The sequence below is a fragment of the Hippopotamus amphibius genome, chromosome 12 (genome assembly GCF_030028045.1).
Source record: "Hippopotamus amphibius kiboko isolate mHipAmp2 chromosome 12, mHipAmp2.hap2, whole genome shotgun sequence".
Classification (NCBI taxonomy): domain Eukaryota; kingdom Metazoa; phylum Chordata; class Mammalia; order Artiodactyla; family Hippopotamidae; genus Hippopotamus; species Hippopotamus amphibius.
In genome coordinates this window covers 53,803,032-53,820,668 of record NC_080197.1, presented here as the reverse complement: position 1 = coordinate 53,820,668, position 17,637 = coordinate 53,803,032, and the positions used below count along the sequence as shown (strand labels likewise).

Sequence of the window (17,637 nt, the reverse complement as noted above, 5' to 3'; positions counted from 1 at the left end):
TTCCTCGGCTGGGTTGACTGAACTTCTTTGACCCTTCAGCTGTCCGTCTACGATGGGGACATTCATTCTTCCAGTGTCCGGTCTCTTTGCAATAAGCGCACTGGTTGTGACGTAATGGTGGTCTCCTCTTGGCTTCCCCTTTCCACGGGGAAGCAGTCTGCTTTACTGGACCTGGGTTCCCCAGTGCGGAGGCCAGCAGGGACACCTTCTGCTTCACACGCTTGTCAGCCACCTTTTGGGCTTCTTGGTCGCTGTTCACAAACACCTTGTTTGCTACTTCCAGCATCTGGGTGGCATTCATTCCAGCGAAGCCCTCAAGCTTCTGAAGCTTAAGGTGGATGTCAGCTTGAGACTGGGCCATGAACACAGCATTGACCATGCATTGGTTCTCAAGCGCTTCAGGGTCAAAAGGGGTATACACCCAGAACACCTCACACAGTCTCTCATAGAACTCCATGGGTGATTCCTCTGGTTTCTGGTGCACTTCTGTTGTCTTGGACATGTTGGTTGGTTTTCTGGCTCCTGCTCTCAGTCCCTGCCACAGGGCTTGCCAGTATTTACCAAGGGAGTCCTTCCCGTCTGGGGCGTTGAACTCCCAGGTGAGTTGATCGTCCGGTGCAGCCCCCAGGGCCCAGGCTGCAGGATCTGCTGTACCAGCTGGTGCTGCCCTTGGAGCCATTTCCATGCCTCTGACAGGATCCGGCAGTGTTCCTCAGTGTTGAAGAGAGTCAGGAGGAGATGGCGACATTCGTCCCAGGTAGGTTGGTGGGTGTAAAAAATGGACTCAAGGAGGTCAATCATTGCTTGTGGCTTCTCCAAATAGGACGGGGTATGGTGTTTCCAGTTGAGAAGATCAGTGGTGCTGAAGGGCTGATAATAAAGGACCGGGCGTCCTGGCTGGACGGAGCCATCCTCATTGACCTGGGGTAGGCCTCGGGCCTCTCACAAGGGCATCTGCAGGGCTGCGGGCTTTTGAGATGGTTGGTTGGCCAAGCGAAGTCGCCGCAGGCTTGGAGGGTGCTCTGGATTTGGAGGCAGTGGAGACACAGATGGTGGAGGGCTGTCTGGCAAAGGGTGAGGAGGCTGAACGGGAACTGGCGGAGCAGCTGGCATATAGGGTGGAGGCACGGGGGCTCTTCTTCAGGGTCTGCTTGGTGGATACCCTTTGCCAGCTTTTCTTTGCTTGTCCTTGGAGCCAGTTGGACCACGAGGATACTATACTGTCCCTGCCTATTTGCACAGAACCGAACCCAAGGAGGCAGCTGAACAGTGATTTACAACCAGGAATCTATGTATGGAAACTGGTCTGGGTGCCCAGGGATCCCTGTCACCACTTGGTACACAGCTCTAACCACAGGAAGGTCTAGAGTACCCTCCGTGGGCCATCCCACCCCAAAGGTGGGCCATTCTAACTCGCACAGGGTGCGGAGCTTTCCTGAGGTCATCTTAACACCATAGTCTCTGGAAAAACCTTTCTTAAAGTTTTTCATCATACAATCCAAAACAGTCAGCTTAGAGGAACTTTCCCCCATGTTGACAAGTGTAATCTACCTCTTTGACCAGGGAGGAGAGGGGTGCGCACGGGAAGGGCCTTGTCTTAGGGCCTTATAACCCAGGTAGTGCTGATGTCGCTACTCCTGGAAAGCCCAGTATTCCCAGACAGCACGAGTACGTGCCTCCTTAAAGATGGTCCTGATCGTTAAATGTCTCAGGGAGACAGGGCTGAAAGGTGGCAGTTTGTTTTGTTTTGTTTTGTTTTTGTAATGGGATTTGCAGAGGAATAACTTCAGGTGGGACTCTGGAGGGGGTCTGGGGTGATTGACCCTCTTGCGGGCACTGAGCAGGTGGAGGGAGCAAGTATGCATACTCCTCGCCTAAGTGAAGAGCCTGAAATCCTTGGGGAATCGGGATTATGAAGGAAAGGTGACAGAGGAAGGCAGCCTCGTAATGAGAATCCGAAAGTATACAAGAACATGTCAGAGTGTGCTGCTTTGCACAGACTGGTCCAGGGGACCAAGAGGGAGGGAGGTACAGATCTGTTTGGCAAATGGGGCAAGTCTTTTGGGGAAAACCTAATTTCTCAATAAGTTGGCTCAAAGAGTCAGCTAACGGAAGGGGAGGGTGAGCCTTAAAATTTTAAGTAAATAATCTTGGCGGAGGGCCCTAGGGCAAAAGGGCCAATTGGATATACACAATTGCTAAATCAAATCAGTAATCATCTCCCCCCCGCCCCCACCCCTGTCTATCCTGCCCTGTGTTGGTGTTGCAAAAACACACAAGGGTGGGTGCCCCCTCAGAAGAGGAGACCATTCAGGTGCCCACCTGGCTGCGTCCCCATGGGGAACTTAGGTGCCTCTTAATGTTGGCAGGCCAGTGTAAACTCCTGGCCTGGATCTGACTCACAGGGAGGGACTGGGTCACCCAGAGACAGACACCACCCTGAGCCATATGAAGTCACCATGGAACAGCAGGTTAGGGCCCACTCGGACTCCATAGCCACAAAGGCCATGGAGCCACACAACCGCCCTGGAACAAGGATGAACCAGGGTGCTCACTCACACACACATTCACACCAGAGTTTATCACAGTGCCTCCCCCCCAGGAAGGTCCCTAACTAGTGGGTGCCTCCCCGCTCTGGGAAGATCCCTAACTGATGGTCTTCTTACTGAAGACCGTAGGAGGTGATCAAGCTCCTCTTCCATCCAGAGACAGGACCTGACTGGGTTCAGTGCCCCGGGGCCTTACCTGATCCTGTGGCCATTCCTGGTGAGTTGGTCCGTCCCTCCAATGAGTCCAGTTGGGGCCCGGCTGTCCGGAGAGTCAGAGCACCAGTCCGAAAGAGAATCCGGAATACCATCAGGTGGCATGCCTCCTTGTTCATCTCAGAGCTCCTTCGCTCCGACTCAGCGAGCCACCGGTCCGGCAGCTCAAGGGGCCAGTGTCGTTGGAATCTCTCTGGGGCCTCCAGAAATGTTGCACAAATCAGTCCATCAAGAAACCAAGCACCACATTCGGAGGGTTAGAGAACTCAAGTTTATTAAGCTGGCAGCCTCAGACGAGCTAACGCTCCAAAGTTCTGGGCCCCGAACTCAGGGTGAACTTTACTTTTATAGTGCACATGTTTACAGAGCATGGAAGTTTCCAAACAGAAACTTACAAGAGCAGGTGCAAAACATTCCATTTTTAGGAAAACATCTTAAAGTTACATTGGATTGTTAGGTCATCCTGTTTTTCTGAGCACAGCAAGCATATTTCACAAAAGCAAAACAAGCACGGAGTTATTTTTAGCTGAGTGTTAGTTTCTAACTTTCCTCTTCAAGAGCACAAAATATTTGCCTAGAAGAATCCCCAGCAGTACCCTCATATTATAGCACATACCATGACTAAACCAGTGATTGCCAAGGGAATTGAAACATCACCTTCGGCTTAGGTTGGTTGCACTTTATCTCTTGGGTTGGGGATGGGCCTGACTGTCCCTGGAGCATATGGCCACCTGATACTTGAGCAAAATCAGGGTTCTGTTAAAAGAGAAGAGGAAGGGACAGGGAATTCGTGTAAGCAACAAACACTGTCATCCGCAGAGAGTCAAGGAATAATTAAAAGGGGCAGTAAGGTTAACTCCCTAGACATGGTTATGTTTTACTTAAGGCTTGTCAAGAAGTTATCCGTGTTATGAAACCCAGAGACTAGCCTTCACACGTAAAGAGCAAATGCACTGCTTACAGGTATAGAATTTCTTTTGGGGGTGATGAAAATGTTCCAAAATTGCTGAGGTCGTGGTTGCACAACTCTGAACATATTAAAATCTGTTAAATTATAGACTTTAAATGGGTGAATTGTATGATATATGAATGATATCTCAAAGCTGTTGTTTTTAAAAAGAACAGTAAATGCAAATGCCTCGACACTAGACAAATTTGGTATAAGTCAAAAGAATTTTTGATTCATTGGGTCACATTGAGTGGAGAATTCTGATAGCAAGACCTTATTAACAAGAGGTATGGAACTCAATGTCAGAACTTCTAATAAAAGAGAAATACCCTGTATTTTCAGGTGTGATATTCCATGTTGGTGTTTCTTTCCCAGGAATGCAGTCTTCAAGTCACTCTGCATGTGTGGCCTCCAACAGACCTGCAGCCAGTAGTAGGTGGGACTCTGCCTCATCTGAATGGCTTCCACTGTGATTTATATAATGCTCCTCATCAGTGACATCTGATCTACTACATAAGCTGAGAATTTTCCATTGGATACGAGCTTTAACAATAGACGTTACCCAAGTTATTTTCTGTCTTCTTCTTTTGTTGTTGAGATTATTTTTGCTGTTTTTTTTTCCTCTGGTCTTACAAAATTGCAAGAAAGCATTTTTTAAATCAGAGCTAGCATTATGCACCTTGCAGCTGGGCCCTTCTAACTTCCTGCAGAGGTGCAAGTGAGCATTTGCCAAGAACTGGCACTTATCCAAAGTTGAGCAAGAGAAGGAGCTGAAGTCTACCTTACACATGTAATTAAGGAACAAAAAGAAGGTCAGTGTTGCTGGACTTAAGGAGAAAGGAGAAAGGTAAAGAGGTAAGTAGGGACTAGATCACATAGGGCCTTGAGGATCATGAAAGTTTAGATTGTATAGCTAAATGCAATTGAGAGCCACTGGAAGTCTTTAAACAAGGATATGACAAGATCTGATAGGCATTTTTAACAGATTAATTTGGACCATAAATTTGGGAAGAGCATCTGCAAAATAAATAACTGAAGAAGACTAGTGCAACCTTAATGTCCATCAACAGGTGAATGGATAAAGAAGATGTGGCACATATATACAATGGAATATTACTCGGCCATAAAAAGGAATGAAATTGAGTTATTTGTAGTGAGGTAGATGGTCCTAGAGTCTGTCATACAGAGTGAAGTAAAACAAATACTGTATGCTAACACATATATATGGAATCTAGAAAAATGATACTGATGAACCTAATGGTAGGGCAGGAATAGGGATGCAGACATAGAGAACAGACTTGAGTAAAGGGGTGGGGGTGGGGAGGGGAAGCTGGGATGTAGTGAGAGAGTAGCACTGACATATATACACTCCCAAATGTAAAATACATAGCTAGTGGGAAACTGCTGCAGATCACAGGGAGATCAGCTTCATGCCTTGTGAAGACCTAAAGGGGTGGAACAGGGAGGGTGGGAAGGAGGATCAAGAGGGAGGGGACATGGGGATATATGTATACATATAGCTGATTCACTTTGTTGTACAGCAGACACTAACACAGTACTGTAAAGCAATTATATTCCAATAGAGATGAAAAATTTAAAAAAAAGATGAGGAGAGAAAATTCTCTCTGGAAGTTCAAGGAAAAACAAATTGTCCACTTAATACCACAATTGTTGTGTCTAGATCTCTGGGGTAGCATTGGAAGGAGTAATCATAAAACCTGAAGTCTGGTAGAGGGTGTTAGCTCAAGGTTTCAACTACAAGAAAAGCAGAGAACAGAAGTCCATCATGATCTTTGGATCTATGAAGAGAGAACTACAATTTAGGCTCAAACTTTATAAACCAATTCTGACTTATGGAGAATGGCACTTAATGTTTAAGTTTGTTTTTTATTATGGGAATTTTCAAGGTTATGCAGAAATAGAAAAAATATTACAACGTACTCTTCATTCACTTTTAACAACCCTTTTTCAACAAGTCCCCCCCCCCCTTTTTTTTTGGCTAGAATATTTTAAAGCAAAACTCAGGCATGATATCACTTCATCCCTAAATAATCCAATATCCACCTTAAAAATAATGATTTTTCTTAAATAACTAATAAGAAATAATTCCTTAATGTAATCTAATACCCATTTCTTATTTAAGTTTCTCTGATTGTCTACAAAATATATATATTTTTTATAGTTAGTTTGTTCCCAAACAATGGCCGCATAATGCATTTGGGGATTATGTCTCTCGAGTATTTTTAATCCAGAACAATGTCCCTCCTTTCTCTCCCCTTCTCATTTATGCCCTTGATTTTGTTGAAGAAACTGGTGAGTTGTGCTGTGGGACGTTCAACAAAAGGATTTGGATGGATGCTTCTTCATGGTGTGGTTTAACTTGTTTCTTTAGCTTCTAAATGTCCTGTGTGTTGGAAATTAGATCTAACCCCTTGATAAGGTCTTTTTGTCAAGAATACTTCATAGGGATTCCTAGGTGGCACAGTGGTTAAGAATCCGCCTGCCAATGCAGGGGACGTGGGTTCAATCCCTGCTCCAGGAAGACCCCACAGGCCGTGGAGCAACTAAGCCCATGTGCCACAACTATTGAGCCCATATGCTGCAACTACTGAAGCCCAAGCGCCTAAAGCCCGTGCTCCACAACAAGAGAAGCCATGGCAATGAGGAGCCTGCGCACCACAATGAAGAGTAGCCCCCACTCACTGCAACTAAAGAAAGCCCGTGCACAGCAAAAAAAGACCCAACACAGCCAATTAAATAAATAAATAAATAAATAAATTTTAAAAAAGAAACAAACAAAAAAAACAAGCAACCAAAAAAACATTATTTAAAAAAAAAACAAACAGATACTTCATAGATGGTACTATGTACTTCACAACCTACCATATCAGGATGGGCATAATGTCCATTTATCCCATTTTGATGGACAGCAGTGTGTTCCAGCAGTGAAAGCTTGATCCCTTCATTATAAAGCTTCCTATCAACAATTTACCCATTTTTTTTAACATCCACTGATTTTCACCTTAGTCGGTTATTTTATGAGAGATTGAAAAATAATGACTTTCTTTAAAAAAAAAAACTTTCATGTGTTATGGAGTTTCCAGGAGAAATGTGTACTTTGATAAACATCTGAAGGGCAGGCTCTGAGTTGACTATTTAGATAGAGCAGAGAGATCAATAACAATTAAACACAATCTGATTTGAAGCAATTGTTATTTTAAATATTTCATGTGTCTTAGAAAACAAAGTTTTTACAAAGGAAAAAAAAAAAGACTAGTATCTAGAGTATTAAAAGTGCTCCTACAAATCAATATGACAAAAGATAAAGAACACAATTAGAAAATTAATAATTTTCATAAAGTCATGGGACTGGTTGAGATCATATAGGGAAAGAGCATAGACAAAGAAGAGGAATATCATGGGTCTAGCTCTAGAGTGTGCTAATAATATTTAGAAGATGGGTAGAGAAAGAGGTAGATACTAGAAAGGAGACTGAGAAAGGAACAGCCAGTGATGGAGAGTTTTGGAGACTGTGGTTTAGATTAAAAAAAAAATGTGGCATTTAAAAAAAGGGGGTCATAGTAAGAAAAATGTTTCAAAGAGAAAGCAATGGTCAAATACTGCTAGGAGATCAACTATGATTTGGACAGAGAACTAGTCTTTAGATTTGACAAGATAAAGATGCTTGGCAGCTTTGATAAGAAATATTTCTTTAGTGATACAGATAAAAGCCTGATTAGCTTTACACGACACACCGGGGAGTTGAACAAGTGGCCAACCTTTGGTTTACTCACATTTTTTACAGTTTCTTTCAGATAAGATGAGGAGGCGTATTATTGACCATCCATTCTTCTTTATAAAGCAATGCACATACTGGTGTTAAAGTACACCCTTCATTGTTACATGTAATTAGCTGGTGTAGCATCAGAACTGAATCCAGCATACTCTTTCCAGTCAATGTTATGGCCTACAAAATAGTGATAATGTAAATAAAACATATTTTCTCCTGAAGCATTGGATTTTAGTAATGAGCAGGAGGAAAATTACTTCAGCACTCCTCCTTCATATACCACATATATGCCAAGAACTGATTCATTTTTCAGTGGTTAGTGGCTTCATCCAACTCTAAACAGAATACAGTAAAACCTTGGATTGCAAGTAACTTGTTATGCGAGTGTTCTGCAAGACGAGCAAACATTCCTAATAAATTTTAACTTGATAAATGAGCGATGTCTTGCAATACGAGTAGTAGGTGATGCCGAATGTCACATGATCACAACTGAGCCAATGGAGCTGACCAACGACGAACTGATGGATCTGCATCGAGAGCAACAGCAAAAGGTTACGGAGGAGATCTCGTCTGCAGAGGAGGAGAAAAAGGCGGAGGAATCCCTCACTTCAATTGAGATTAGGGAGATGTGTAAAATGTGGGAAACAGTGCTAAATTTTGTAGAAAAGCACCACCCAAATAAGGCTGTAGCAGTTTAACGACAATGCAATGTCACATTTCTGCAAAATCCTCAAAAGGAGGCAAAAGAAAGTGTCATTGGATAGATTCCTTGTTAAAGCTGCACAAAAAGAAAAAGATTCCATTGAGCCAATAGATAGCAGTGATTCCATGAGTGATAGTGAAAGTTGTACTACACAGCACCCCTCGTCTCTCTTGTCTCCCTCACACCAGCCACGAAGGTTTTAAAAGGTAAGTGCAGGTTAATTTGCTTATTTTTCTTTATATTTTGTATTTTCTTTATTATTTTGTATTATATTACTGTATTGCAATCATTTTTATATGAATATTTTGGGGTTGTGGAATGAATCATCTGAGTTTCCATTATTTCTTATGGGGAAATTCGCTTTGATATACAAGTGCTTTGGATTACAAGCATGTTTCCAGAACAAATTATGCTTGCAAACCAAGGTTTTACTGTGCTTGCTAGCATACACACAGAACTATAATTCCTCTTTCACATTGAATGGCATTGATATTACACAATGATAAATAATTTCACAGTGGAATTTTGCCAATACCTTGTTTTGCTTTCTCTCTGAGGGTATTTTCAATAACTTTAGAGCTAATTTTTTACAAACTTTTTAACAACAATAAGAACTATCAGTTTTAGTGGATAAGGAGTGGAATTTTGAATAAAATATCTGCAGTTTTGGCCTCTTTCTGACTTCAGCAAAATAATTATTTAATTTTATACCATATTTTTTGTTTTAGTAATGAAAAATTTAATTGGGTTACCAGAAGCCACAGTGTTTTGTTAGAAATTGAAATGAAAGCATTAACTTCATGCCAAAACTTGACCACGTTTCTTGGAAGATAACACAGTGAGAAAAAAATAGCTGGATTGTGATTTTAGACATCCACTCTCATACTTGTGTTTATATTTCTCTTTTTCACTTGTTTCTGTGAAATTATCACATTCGTCACTTCATTTACCTAAAAATGGAAGTCCTGTTCATTTTTTTACATTTATGACATTCTGAACTTTGTTTACATTACTATTTTCATCATTATGTTTTTGCTTTAGTAAAACACTTTCAAAGTCCTTGATAACATTTTTTTTAAACACTGAAGATATAAGGCCACACAATAGTAACCACATGAAAAGTTAGTGTTGTGAAAATATTTTAAACCAAGATAAGTTGCACCTGGTAATTGAATGTTAGTGGAGACAAACTGCCAAACACTGTTTTTAAAGTGCATCTTATACCTTCAAAAATGAAATTATCACTAAAGATGTAGTGGGACTTAAGGTTTGACAGAATTTTTCCTTTTAGGGGGAGCATCACTCAGAAGTGACAAGCAGAATGAGAAGAAGAAATTAGGAGACAAATCCCTAAATTACAAACAAGCAGAAGGGCTGAATATGGGAGGATGTTGAGAGTGCATACTTTAGAAAGATCTTGTTAGATTTAGGGTTTTGGGATTGGATAAGGGTCAGGGTTAGGATTAAGTAGCAAAATATACTGCTTGAAGGTTAAGGACATAACTTAAATCTCTTGTTAGAGCCTAAATCTTTCATTTCAGAGACAGAATGGGACTCACAGGCTGGTTGCAGGCACTTCTCCAGACCCCATACAGTTCCAAGAAGCAGAGAAAGTGTAGCAACACATGTACCACACAGACAAGTTGTATTTGCTGAAAACAGTCTGCATCTGTGACAGTTAGGCAGAAGAGAGACTTTACGTTGTAAACATCCCTGTAATAGCCTATCTTTATTGGCTGGGGAGATACAAACACACAAACAAACTCACACACAAAATACTGGGTCATAAGTCAAATTCCAGATGGCTTGAAAAACAGTAAAGAGCCAGTAGCAGGAAGTTGCCTGGGTGGGCAGGAAGCCAGAAAGTACAGTGTTGGCCTGAGGAAGTATTCCTATAGCAACACAGTTGTTGTGGGTACCAAACCTTGGAATGGCAGCTGTATGGACAAATTGGACGTGGAACACTCTAAGCCAAAACTCCAAGAAGGATTGAGTGGTCTTGGTTACTGACAGAAACAGAAACAAAACTTGTCTGGAGAAGAGCTCTCCAAGTTTGGTTCAGGGGACTCACATATATTATGATTAAGCAATGAACTCACACACAGGACTACCAAACATGCAAGAAAGCAGTAACCATGAGTGAGATTCAGCAAAACCAAGAAACAACAGATTTCAATTTCCAAAAGGTTTCAAATATTGGAGTTATAATTACACACATATAACATAAAACACATATATGGGGAGTGTTTTAAATAAAGCATGCAATTTAAAAAGTGAACATTCAGGGGACTTCCCTGGTGGTGCAGTGGTTAGGAATCTGCCTGCTAATGCAGGGGACATGGGTTCGATCCCTGGTCCAGGAAGATCCCACATGCCACGAAGCAAATAAGCCCATGTGCCACAACTACTGAGCCTACATGCAGCAACTACTTAAGCCCATGTGCCTAGAGCCCATGCTCTGTAACAAGGGAAACCACTGCAATGAAAAGCCAGTGCACCAAAACAAAGAGTAGCCCTGCCAGCTGCAGCTAGAGAAAGCCCAAGTGCAGCAACGAAGACCCAACACAGACAAAAATAAACAAATAAATAAATAAGAAATAAATAAGAAATGCTGAGATGCCATTTTAGAAAAAAGTGAACATTCAACTAGAAACACTCAGGAATGAAAGAAATATTTTGGAAAAATTCCAAAAGAAATCAGAAATAAAAAATATAATTGTTGGCAGCAAACAGCCTCACTGGAGAGATTAACTAGATTAGATAACTCAAGTGAGAATTTGTGAACCAAAGATATATCTTTTTTTTAATATAAATTTATTTATTTATTTATTTATTTATTGGCTGTTTTGGGTCTTCGTTGCTGTGGGCAGGCTTTCTCTAGTTGTGGAGAGCAGGGGCTACACTTCGTTACAGTGCACAGGCTTCTCATTGTCATTGTGGTGGCTTCTCTTGTTGTGGAGCACAGGCTCAGGTGCAAGGGCTTCAGCAGTTGCAGAACATGGGCTTAGTAGTTGTGCCTCATGGGCTTAGTTGCTGCATGGCCTGTGGGGTCTTCCCAGAACAGGTCTCGAACCTGTGCCCCCTGCATTGGCAATTGGATTCTCAACCACTGTGCTACCAGGGAAGCCCAAAAAATATATCTTAAGAATTGCAGGAAAGAGAAACAACAACAACAACAAAAATGGAAAATATGAAAAAAAGATTAAAGGACATGGAAGATAGAATGATAAGATCTAATGATTTGATAGAGTTCCAAATAGAAAGAAAAATGAGAAAGGAATAGAGGTAATATATAAAGAGATAATGGCTGTGAATTTGCCAGAACTGATGAAAAACATAAATCCAGATCTTGAAAGCAAAGAAGGAAAAAATAATGGAACAGGAGAAAAATAATTCAAGAAAAAACTGCAGAAATAAAAGGAAACGAGTCTGAAAATGTAAAAAGACATATATTAATTTTAAAAAATGATCTCACATGGTCAACACTAATATATGTCCTCATAAAACTATTAGATTTCAAAAATATTCTTTGAAAGTTAAAGAAATAAATTACATATAATGAGGAAAACTTAGGCTGACTCTGTATTTAATCACAGCATTCATTCCTAGAAGACATTGTAGATATAGCAATACAGATAAAATATTCAAGGAAAGAGGTGTGACCAAGAAATTCAATATCCAGTCAAACTGTTGTTTAGATATAAAGGCAAATCATTTTGAAAACACAAGATTTTAGGGGTATTGTTTCCACAAACTCATTTGAACAATCTGCCAGTGGACATTTTATCAAAGAGATGACTAGAAAGAATAAGGTAGATAGCATAAGGACTACAGATAAATAAAACTAAAATGAAAACAAACGTGGGGATCATTGTTACTAAACAGAAAGATAATATAACTAATTAAGATTGGGAAGTTGTGGAGAGAAAGGAAAGAAGGAAGAGGAAAGCTACTGATTTAATTATGGTTCAGCATAGGGCATTTATAAATGTTTAAAGAAAGAGATCAGACATTTCATAAAAATATAAACATTCATCAAAAGACATGCACATAAAACCATGCAAATTCTCACACAGGAAATGTTTTTTAACCTTGAAAACATGAATCATAAAATTAAATAACATGACATAACCATGACTAAACATATTTCGTATCAATAATTATAATAATTATAAATGAGTTAAACTTATCCAGTAAAAAGAGAAAAGTCAGATTGGATACAAAACAAAAATAATTCAACACTGTAAAGGAAGAGAAACTTAAATCCATCAAAAGTATAGAAAATTAAAAGGAAAAAAATGATAAATGGGGAAACCTGAATAGGCTAATGCAAGCAAAAGTTATCATGATTCTCATTTCAAATATGACTGAGTTTGGCACAAAAAGCATTAAACAAGAAAAAGAAGGGCATTTCATATGCTAAAGGGCCATTTAGAGAGAGAACATTTACAGATATCCATGTACATATAACATAGCATCTATATAAGCATAGCCCTTGAAGCAAAAGTTAAGGTCTACACAGAGAAGTGAACAAAAACATTAGTGGCAGGATACTTTAATTCATCCCCTCAGTCCATGATAGATAAAGCATATTTAAAAAAAGAAGGAAAAAATAAAATAAAAAATAAAAAAAAGGATATAGTGGACTCAAATAACATAATAAAGTAGAACTAATTGATAAATATCAAATTCTGTGATTCTGAAAATAGAGAATATACCTCCTATTTATATTCCCAAGTATAAAGAAAACCTCAATAAATTCCAAAAAGATAAAACAGTACAGACAACTCTATCTAGTAGCAATGCAATAAAATTAGAAGGCAATAGCATAACAAGGAAACAAAAGACTCTACCCATTTGGAAGTAAAATATCTTAAGTTAAATAACTCTTGGCCCCAAGAGAAAAATCCATAAAGAATTACTACTATTTAGAAAATAATAATAATGAAAACATTACATATCAGAATATATGTGATATTGCTAATGCAGTATTCAAAGGAAACATTATATTTTAAATACTTTTATCATATGCCATAGTAGCAGATATATTGACCTGGATTTGTTCAGAATAGCTAGGGATGGTAGTAGGGGATTCCTAAAACCTACTACATATATAAACATACAAGTTAATGCAGAAATCACTAGCAGCAAAATTATGATCCAAGTCAACAGAGGATCTGTCTTCTAAGGCAAGAGAAATAAAGAGCAAAAATAAACAAATGGGGCCTAAATAAACTTAAAAGCTTTTGCAACAGCAAAGGAAACCACTGACATATCAAAAAGACAACCTATGGAATGGGAGAAAATATTTGCAAATGATATGACTGATAAGGGGTTAATATTCAAAACACATAAACAGCTCACACTACTCAATATCAAGAAACCAAACAACCTGATCAAGCGGTGAGTAGAAGAACTAAATAGCTATTGTTTCCCAAAGAAGACAGACAGATGACCAGCAGGCACGTGAAAAGATGCTCAACCTGCTAATTATTAGAGAAATGCATATCAAAAAACAGAGGTAACATTTCGCACCTGTGAAAATGGCTATCATCAAAAAGTCTACAAATAACAAATGTTGGAGAGGATATGACAAAAAGGGAACTCTTTTACATGGTAGGAATGCAATTGGTACAGTCACTATGGAAAACAGTATGAAGCTTCCTCAGAAAACTAAAAATAGGGAATTTCCTGGGAGTCCAGTGGTTAGGACTCAGCACTTCCATTGCCAGGGCCTGGGCTCAGCTCCTGGTTGGGGAACTAGGATCCCACAAGCCTGTGGCACAGCCAAAACAAACAAATGATCTAATTAAAAATAGAAATACCATATGCAAATATATGAAAGCATTAATTTGAAAAAATATATGCACCTCATTGTTCATAGAAGCACTATTTACAATAGCCAGGATATGGAAGCAAACCAAATGCCCATCAATAGACGACTGGATTAAGACACACTATGTATACATATATACAATGGAATATTACTCAGCCATAAAAAAGAATGAAGTTTTGCCATTTGCAATATAGATGGACTTGGAGGGTATTATGTTAAGTGAAATAAGTCAGAGAAAGACAAATACTATGTGATATCACGTATATGTAGAATCTAAAAAAAAATACAAATATATATACATATATATAAAACAGAAATAGACTCACAGATATAGAAACAAAACTAGGACTTCCCTGGTAGCACAGTGGTTGAGAATCCGCCTGCCAATGCAGGGGACACGGGTTCGATCCCTGTTCCGGGAAGACCTCGCATGCTGCGGAGCAACTAGGCCTGTGCACCACAGTTGCTGAGCCTGTGCTCTAGAGCCTGTGAGCTACTACTACTGAAGCCCGTGCTCCTACAACCCCTGCTCCGCAACAAGAGAAGCCACCACAATGAGACACCCATGCAGCACAACGAAGAGTAGTTCCCACTCGCCACAACCAGAGAAAGCCCACACACAGCAACAAAGACCCAATACAGCCAATAAATAAATAAATAAATAAATAAATAAATAAATAAATAAATAAAAACAATGGTTACCAAAGGGGAGAAGGAAGGGGGGAGGGTATTAAGAGGTACAAACTCCTATGTATAAAACTATAAGAACAAGAATATATTGTATAGCACAGGGAATTATAGCCATTATCTTGTAATAACTTTTAATGGAATATAATCTTGAAAAATGCTGAATCACTATGCTGTACACCTGAAACTAATATAATATTGTAAACCAACTATACTTCAATTTAGAAAAAAGTCAGTGTAATTCTAGGAATCAAAGTGTCTTTCAAACTCTTCTGGTATCAAAGCAAAACTGTAAGTCTGGACATTAGCAAGGCAACACTTCATTAAGGGAGACTATTGCAATAGGGAGATACTCAAAACTGAGGCCAGAAACATCTCTGAGAAGGAGTGCCAAAACATAGCTTTATATGCAGAGGCCATGGGACAGGTGGCTGTGGAAAGAGGAAGTGGTATGTTAAAATTGGTAAGGAAAGTCCTGAACTTAACACACTATGTCAAATATTGCAAAAACAGGAAGATCAAGGCAGGAAATGTTAGTCAGTGGTTAGGCACATGGGGTGGAGTTTGGGTCTTAGATGCAGCAAACAAGATGGAACAAACAAATTACAGTGCATAAAGTTTGCATAAAGTTCAGGGCCTAACCTTTTTTTAACAGGCTAAAGTTATGCCAAGCGCTAAGTTTGACCAGCCTTTTCATTGGCTATCAGTGCCTGCTTAAATGATTTTGGTTTTTAAGCAGATATGAATTGCATATATTCCAAGTTATGCTGACACAAACATATCCTAGAATCTGGCTCTACAAATATTCCTAACTAGGTCTTATTCACAGGTGAATAAATCACAAAGTAGCTGGAAAATTTCACTATATCAACTAATAAGAAAGAATGAAAACAAATGAAGTATCCAAATGAAGTTAAACAAAGATCAGCAAAATTAATCTAAGAAAACAGAAAGAAGAGATTAAAAAGATAAAAGTAGAAACTACTTAATTAGAAAACAAACAAAGTGGTAGAATTAAATAACCCAGGAGCTGGTTGCTTGAAAAAGTTAACTTTTGGCTAAATTAATCAAGAAAAAAAGCAAAAATATAGTTGGTGCAAAAATTTGGAAATTCTAGATAAAATGGATTCTTTTAAAATAAAATATCATTTACCAAAACTCATCTCAAAAGAAAGTCTAAACAAATTAATTAGCATAAAAGAAAGCACAAAAAAAGTACCAGACGCTTTTCACAGGTGGTTATGCTGCACCTTTCAGGAACGCATAATGCCAAAATTATTTAAGCTATCCCATCACATAAAGAAAGAAACCTTCCAAATTTGTTATACAAAGCAAGAACAATTTCAATACTAAATCTGACAAAGACTCTAGGGGAAAAAATCACTTGTAAATACTGATGAAATAATACTAAATAAAATATTAGGAAAAGGAATCCTGCAGTATCTTGAATAATATGACAAAATGGGGCTTATTTCAGGAGTACAAGGATGATTAAATAGTAGGACATGTATTTTATGAATAGATCTGAGAAAGATCAATTCTATAGACTTTGAAAAGAATTTGATAAAAACATCTAGCATCTACTTTTGAATAAAAAATGTCATTAAAAGAATAAGAATATAGGATACTTCCTTAACATGAGTCTATTTTAAACCCCAAGCCAGCTTCTGTTCAATAGGAAAATATCAGAGGCACTCTCATTAACAAAAGTTTAAAAAAATGATGACTACTATTTCCACTAACATTTTCTAGCTAATGCAATTATCTTTATAATTTGAGGAAAAATCGGAAGTATAAAAATACTGGACACAGGATACCTGCTCTTGTTACTTCTATTCAACATTGTACTTAAGGTTCTAGCCAGGGCAATTAGGCAAGAAAATGAAATAAATGACATCTGGATTAGGAAAGAATTAGTAAAATTATCTCTTTTTGCAGATAACAATCTTACTTAAAGAAGATTCTAAAGAATCTAGAAATCCATTAGGGCTTATAAATGAATTCAGCAATGTTACAGAGATATAATATCAATATACAAAAATAGTTGTATTTCTATGCAGTAGTAATAACAATCCAAGAATGAAACTAAGAAAACAATTGCATTTATAATAACATCAGAAAGAATAAGATACCTAAATTTAACAAAAAAAGTGGATGGCTCAAAAAACAAAACACCAGTGAAAGAAATTAAAGAAAACTTGAAATTGAAAAGATATCTGTATTCATGGATTGGAAGACATAATATTTATGATATTCACCCAAATTAATCTACCAAAATTCCAAATAGCCCTTTTTTGCAGAAATGGAAAATCTGGTCCTTATATATGAATAGAATTGCAGGGGATGACCAAAACAATCTTGGAAAAGATGTTAAAAGTTGGAGGACTCACACTTCCCCATTTCAAAACTTATTTCAAAGCTACAGTCACTAGACTGTGTGGTACTGGAATAAATGGAATGAATTGATAAATAAACCATATACTTATGATCAATTCACTTTCAATAAAGGTGTCAAGACAATTCAGTAGGGGAAAGAATAGTCTTTAGCAAATGATTCTGGGACAGCTGGATTATCTACATACAAAAGAACGAATTTGGAACCCAAGTACCACACATATATATAAAAATTAACTCAAAATGGATCAAAACCTAAATATGAGATAAAATTATAAAATTCTTGGGAATTCTCTGGTGTCCAGTGGTTAAGATTTGCTGCTTTCACTGCCATGGGCCTGGATTCAATCCCTGGAGAAGGAACTAAGATCCCACAAGCCAAGTGGCACGGTCAAAAAATATATATATATATATGTGTATATATATATATATAGACTCATAAGAAAACATAGATATAAATCTTTGTGACCTTGCATTAAGAAGTGGTTTCTTAGATATGACACCAGAAGCATAAGC

The 17,637-nt window shown here is 38.5% G+C and overlaps 1 protein-coding gene across 1 annotated transcript in view; it reads left to right on the top strand.

Moving 5' to 3' along the window:
* Positions 1-500: 500 nt before the first annotated feature.
* Positions 501-17,637, top strand: part of LOC130833992 (WD repeat-containing protein 82-like) — a 133,377-nt gene continuing 116,240 nt past the window's right edge. The window contains 3 exon segments of the mRNA XM_057704115.1: positions 501-599; positions 697-757; positions 2,798-3,018. Coding sequence (XP_057560098.1) covers positions 501-599; positions 697-757; positions 2,798-3,018 — 381 coding nt within the window.